Source organism: Rutidosis leptorrhynchoides, chromosome 8 (genome assembly GCF_046630445.1).
Source record: "Rutidosis leptorrhynchoides isolate AG116_Rl617_1_P2 chromosome 8, CSIRO_AGI_Rlap_v1, whole genome shotgun sequence".
Lineage (NCBI taxonomy): Eukaryota > Viridiplantae > Streptophyta > Magnoliopsida > Asterales > Asteraceae > Rutidosis > Rutidosis leptorrhynchoides.
Window position 1 is genome coordinate 155,065,408 of NC_092340.1, and position 6,414 is coordinate 155,071,821.

A 6,414-nucleotide genomic window follows, 5' to 3' on the forward strand; every position below is an offset into this window, starting at 1 on the left:
TCATCAAGATTATTATTAAGTCAATTATAGTTAGATATATTATAAAATGGTATGCATGCCGTCAACTTTCGATGTAATGAAATATTGTCTTTTCAAAAACGAATGCAATGTTTGTAAAATGTATCATATAGAGGTCTAGTACCTCGCAATGTAACCAAATGTAATGTATTCGTCCTTGTGGATTAGGATGGGTCGTTAGAACATAGAAGAGAGCTTGCTGTGAATCACCCTTATCGCTCCAAAAAAGACTTATTTGATGGTACTATAGAGAAAAGCGTTCTACCGCCACGATCAGATGGAAAAACTATTTTCTAAATGGTTAAGAAGCTAAAAGTTGTGTTGGGAAAAACCGGTAATGGTCCGCCGAAAGGGATGTGGAAAAAACAATCCATATTTTGGGAATTATCGTATTGGAAACATTTGCGCATCCGACATTGTCTAGATGTTATGCATATCGAGAAAAATGTTTGTGAAAGTTTGGTGGGGTTACTGTTGAACATTCCTGGAAAAACAAAATACGGAATTAATGTTCGAAAGGACATGGAACTAATGAATATCAGACCTGAGTTAACACCTAAACCAATACCAGGAAGGATCACCAAGTTTCTTCCCCCAGCTTGTTACACCATGTCGAAGGACGAGAAAACTAAATTTTGCGAATGTTTATATGGTGTTAAGGTTCCATCAGGTTATTCGTCTAACATTAGGAAATTGGTTTCGATGAAAGATTTGAAGTTATCCGGTATGAAGTCACATGACTGCCATGTACTAATGACTCAGATGATTCATATTGCAATTCGTGGAATTTTACCTGACCGCATACGACACATAATAACAAAACTATGCTTATTTTTCAACATGATTCATTCGAAGGTGATTGATCCTGAGGTTTTGAATAAATATCAAAGAGATATTATACTCACTCTTTGTGAACTTGAGATGTATTTTTCACCTTCTTTATTTGATGTCATGGTTCACTTGGTTTCTCACATTGTCGGAGAAATCAGGGAATCCGGTCCAGTTTTCTTACGCTACATGTATCCATTCGAAAGATATATGAGTATCTTAAAAGGGTATGTAAGGAACCACAATCGACCAGAAGGTAGTATCGTAGAAGGATATGCTTCCGAAGAGGTCATCGACTTCTGCACAGACTATATGGATGGGATCAAAAGTGTCGGGATTCCATTAAGTCGACATGAAGGTAGACTATCTGGCCAAGGGACAATTGGGCGCGATTTAGGGTATCTAAAAAATGTTGGCGATATACATGACGCACATTTTACTGTGTTACAACACACTACAGCTATTGATCCATACATACAGGAGCACGAGTCGTGCTTGAAACGAGAGAACCCTCAATGGAATGCAAAATGGTTGGTTAAAGAACACAAAAGACAAATTTTCAGAATGGTTAAAAGATAAAGTTAGGAGCACACTTCCAGATGTTGATAAAACAGTACAGGTTTTAGCATTCGGTCCCAGACAAGTGATAAGATATCAAGGCTATGAGATTAATGGGTATACATTTCACACCAAAACACAAGATGATAAGGGTAGGACACATAATAGCGGAGTGACGGTCATAGCCTCTCGGACTGAAGTAACCATTATCAATCGTGAAGAAAGATTAAGGATCGCTAAAAACTCATATTACGGTGTCATTGAAGAAATATGGGAATTAGAATATGGCGGTTCGGTCTTTGTACCCTTGTTTAGGTGTAAGTGGGCTGATAATCAAAAAGGAGTTAAAATTGATGAAGATTGTTTTACGACAGTAAATCTTTCCACTAATGGTTATCCGACAGAACCATTTGTTTTAGCAACACTAGTTACCCAAGTATTTTATATTGAAGACCCGAAGGAAAGCAGGTGGCACGTGGTACAATTCGAAAAACGACGGATTGTTGGTGTTGAAGATGTTGTCGATGAGGAAGAATATGACCAATTTGACGAATTACCTCCCTTTTCAGTCGGGGTTGCACCTATGAATGAAGTTAATGAAAATGATACAATTTATTTCAGAGAAGACCACCGTGAGGGAGACGAGGTCCAAGATACATAAAATTTTATTATTGATATTTTTATTATGAAGTTGTAGGTATTCTTTAATTATTGAATTTAGATTTTTTAAATTTTTTATACACACAAGATTTATTGTGTTAATATTTAATACTTATTGATATTATTTTTATAGAGTAAGCTTTTATTATTATTTTACTGAAATCTATTATTATTATTATTTTTAATAATATTAGTATTATTTTCTTAATCATGTAATTAAACCAATTAACATTGAAATTAAGATTGGTAATTGTTGCCCGCTAAATAATTCATCATCGACCGCCAAATTATTAAAATCTATTCAAATAATCCAAATCTAATACACGATTACACAAAAACCAGCTCAGATCAACTTTCTTCTCGTAACCGCCATAGAACAACACGACTTCAACCTTAATACCCCAAGCTTCGATCGAAAACCCCTAAATCATTTACTACAATACTAGGATGCTTCAACATATTTGAATTCTTAATTAAACCATTGGAATTCTTCATTAACCTATTTCCTGCTTCAATTCGAACCAACTGCATAAAATCGACAATATCTGCTTCAATCATTTATCATGGTACGTGTATTAATTGCTTATAGTATATGTATATATAGCTAATTAGGATAGCTGTATTTATACATATACAGAAGTATGAATTATAATTTATGAATATTGTGTCTTGAACAGTTATAAGTGTAAATGGTTTTGTACAGTTAATTGAAAATATTAGTAATGTTATGTACAGTTAATTATGAATTATGACTTATGAATTATGAATTATGAATATTGTGTACAGAATAATGAATCAAATGGTTTTGTACAGAATTATGAATTATAAATTATGAATATTGTGAATTACGAATTATGAATTATGAATATTGTGATTATATTATGAATTATGAATTATGAATACTGTGTCTGTATGAAATGATGATTTATGAATATTGTGTCTGTATAGAATTATGGTTTTGTACAGAATTATGAATTATGAGTATTGTGTCTGTACAGTTAATTGAAAATGTTAGTAATGTTACATTTGTATTTACTAATGTGTATGGTGTACAGAATCAAAACAATAACATTGCAGTTGATATGGGTGTTGTTGCCCAACAACCACAAAGGAATAACAAGACAAAGAGAGGTGCTAACAAACTAAAAACACCAGTGGTTCCGATTGAGATAGAGTTTAACAATTTCGAGGAAGTCATTGGAGAAAATCAAAAGATTTTTTCCACTAATATAGGTGTTATAACTAGGCGAAGGATTGATTATCTTGTAGATGATTGGCAACTAATACGTAAAAAGGAGAAAGATGCTTTATGGTTGGAAATCAAGGTAACCAATTAGTGATTTTAGCGTATGTATTTGTTATTTATTTCTGTATCAACTAAGTTTAATTCAACAGGAAACACATTTCATCCTAGATGATTTTGCAAAGATAAAAACACTTCATCATTGCAACGGGGTGTTTAAGTGATTTAGGTACAAGTTACGCAAGTATATGGATGAAAATCTGCTTCCTTATGAAGAAGTTGAAGATTATTTTTTCATTACCCCGGGTAAATGGAGAACGTTTTGTGAACGAGAAAACACACCAGCAAAAAGGGTTAGTTTTATTCATTGAACGTCTACTGGTTTTGTATTTAGATTGTGCTATTTTAACTGATGTGTTCTGTAATCATATGTAACATGTTAAGGAACTACGAGAAAAAGGGAGGAAAAACGCGTTGAAACAAAATAAAGATGATTATGCCCGTGTTGGTCGGTCAGGATATCGTGGCCATGAAAAAAAGTGGGAGCTGGAAAAAAATGATCCTAACAAGCGTATGATATACCATGATATCAGTAATCCCGCTGCGAGGAATTATGTTTTGGGCAGGATGAGGCCAGATAAAGAAGTGAAGACAAAATCTCCCGCGACAAATTCGTCGCTTATAGATAAAATTGTATTAGAATTTAATTTGTATTAATTTATATTCTTATAATTAAGTATTTAAAATACTTGTATGACATAAAATTTTTTGTTTATTTGTTTCAGGTTAGGACGGATAGAGCGGGTGGGGATGCGTTGTTAGAACATGTAGGGAAAGAACATGGAGGTAGAACTAGGGGTCTTAGTAGCATGTTAGGCTATAGTACGGGCCTACAACGAAAAAGACAAAAGGTAGAACAAGTATTTACAGTGGAAAATATAAAGGCAATAGTAGACGAGCGTATAGACGAGCGTATAGAAGAGCGTAAAACAAAAGAAAATTCCTGTTCACATGCTGACTCAGAGATACAGATGCCACTAATGGAAGCACAAGTAGTAGACGAACAAGTGATGTGGCATGATAAGGTAGTTGATAACAATCAAGATCTGGAAGAACAAATGAGAGTTGGAGGAAATGTGTAGAGAGGATGAAAGGCGCATAGAGGAGGAAAAAACGAGGGCGGAGGAAAGGCGTAGAGAGGAGGACAGGCGGATAGAGGTATAAAAGAGTAGGGAGGAGGAAAGGCGTAGAGAGGAGGAACAGAGGAGACAGGTTGAACAGCGAAGAGTGGTTGAACAGCAAAGGGTGACGAAACAACATAACGTGGAGGGACTAGCCATGCAAAATCAAGGGTCTCGTGAATCGAGGGATCGGTTGAAATACAAATCGCTGTTAAATTTGCAAACCACACAGGTAATTGGCAGTTTTTCATTCACTTAAAATTGGATTATAAACTAATAAATACATTTCTTGTTTTGCTGTTGTTTTTAGGAGCCGGTTGTAGTCTACTTATTTGACCCGGATCGTATAGACCATATTGTATGTGCTAAGGGTACGATATACCCAACCAATGAAGATACAGAAGTAGATGGGGAAAAAGTGTTACCTTTTTACATGAAGGTTAAAATAATAAAAATTATTAAGGGTTACATGTCCACGAGAATTCCAATACCGCTAAAAGGCATTTCAAAAGATTCGAAGAAGGAGATCTTAAAGGATGTCATAGGACTACATGTTCAATGGCCTGTTATGAAAATGGCTCCCTTTGATTGTACTGTGCAAGAAAGTAATGGGAAAATACCAGGGTTGACACCACAATCAGTGATTGAATTGCAACAAATAAAGGTTATTGTTTTTACTCTCAATTATTGTAAAAAAATTTTACTCATTATTCTTCTATGTGATACATAACTTTATACTTTTAACTGTAAATGTAATTTTTCCGTATTCATGTTCACTATAGACGCATACAGAAATCATGTTGCTGAATCCCAAAAGTACAAAACCTGTACCGTGTGCTAGGGGGACTTTGTATGGAATAGACCATACCCTAATACATGGACAACGTATGTTACCAGGATACATGAAGGTGTCAGTAAAACATGTCTTGCGTCGCTATGAATCTGTGTTGCTTCCAATACCAGATAAAGATTTTGAGATTAATACATTGAAGGAAGCTATAGGGGCTTTCATACCATGGCCTGTCTTGAGAATGCATCTGTTAAATAAAAAGGTACCTACATAATTGCTTATTTTTAGAATTTCCTAAAATGATAAATCACTAACATACAACAGTAACTACAAAACTAGTGTGATTAGTAACTATTTTTTAATGTAAATATTATATTTGTTAACAGGAGTGTGAAACAAATCAAGCACTGGTGAATTACAAAAAAAATGATAAAAAATGTTTCTCCAAGTAATAAACAGATGGATATAAGTGCTGCTCCTATTAGTAAGCAGGTATATGTTTAACGAAGTACTCACCACATATAATTCAACTTACAAAATTATATTAATATATAAGAAAATTTTGATGATGTGGTGTTCAGGTTGTTGCAACTAACCAACCAATAACAGATTTACAAAAAAAGAAAAAACAAGATGTGCTTACCCAGCTGATCATATTGGAGAATGCCATACCCGACAGACTAATTGTATAAGAAGTGTATACTAGATGGATGACTAGAGAAGATCCTACATCTGGATGTACACTTAATACCCCTCCTGGTGTGTTTACAGGCGTAACAGCTAATTTGGTAACTACGATTGATGTTGATGACATCATGACATTTTGGAAAAAGGGTTGGTTGGATTGCAGCATTATATTTTCCTTCATGATGTAAGTACATTTATGTTATCTTTTGCACATGTTTTCATATTCATATAGGTTACATTGACAGTAACATGTTTTCATATGTATCATATTTTACTTATGCACATGTTTGACTATAGTTTAAGTTAAACGATAACATCATTTGGCCTTTTACTTCATATTTGTTAGGGGTCTACACAACTTTATGAAAATAGCCTTTACCAAACCATATGGGTTAATTAACCCTTATTCGATCCAAGGCAAATTGATTGAATCTGGCAAAAATGATGTG

The 6,414-nt window shown here is 34.2% G+C and overlaps 1 protein-coding gene across 1 annotated transcript; it reads left to right on the top strand.

The window, feature by feature from the left end:
• The first annotated feature begins 315 nt into the window (after positions 1–315).
• LOC139863896 (uncharacterized) lies at positions 316–2,065 on the top strand. Its single transcript, XM_071852498.1, has 2 exons — positions 316–1,376; positions 1,432–2,065. Exons 1-2 carry the CDS (start codon positions 316–318, stop codon positions 2,063–2,065), a joined length of 1,695 nt encoding a protein of 564 aa, XP_071708599.1.
• Positions 2,066–6,414: the final 4,349 nt, after the last annotated feature.

Excerpts from the sequence above, each read along its gene's own strand:
- LOC139863896 (XM_071852498.1), top strand. The coding sequence starts at position 316 with ATGGTTAAGAAGCTAAAAGTTGTGTTGGGAAAAACCGGTAATGGTCCG. Across the intron at positions 1,377-1,431 it reads CCTCAATGGAATGCAAAATG|GAGCACACTTCCAGATGTTG; the intron begins GTTGGTTAAAGA and ends AGATAAAGTTAG.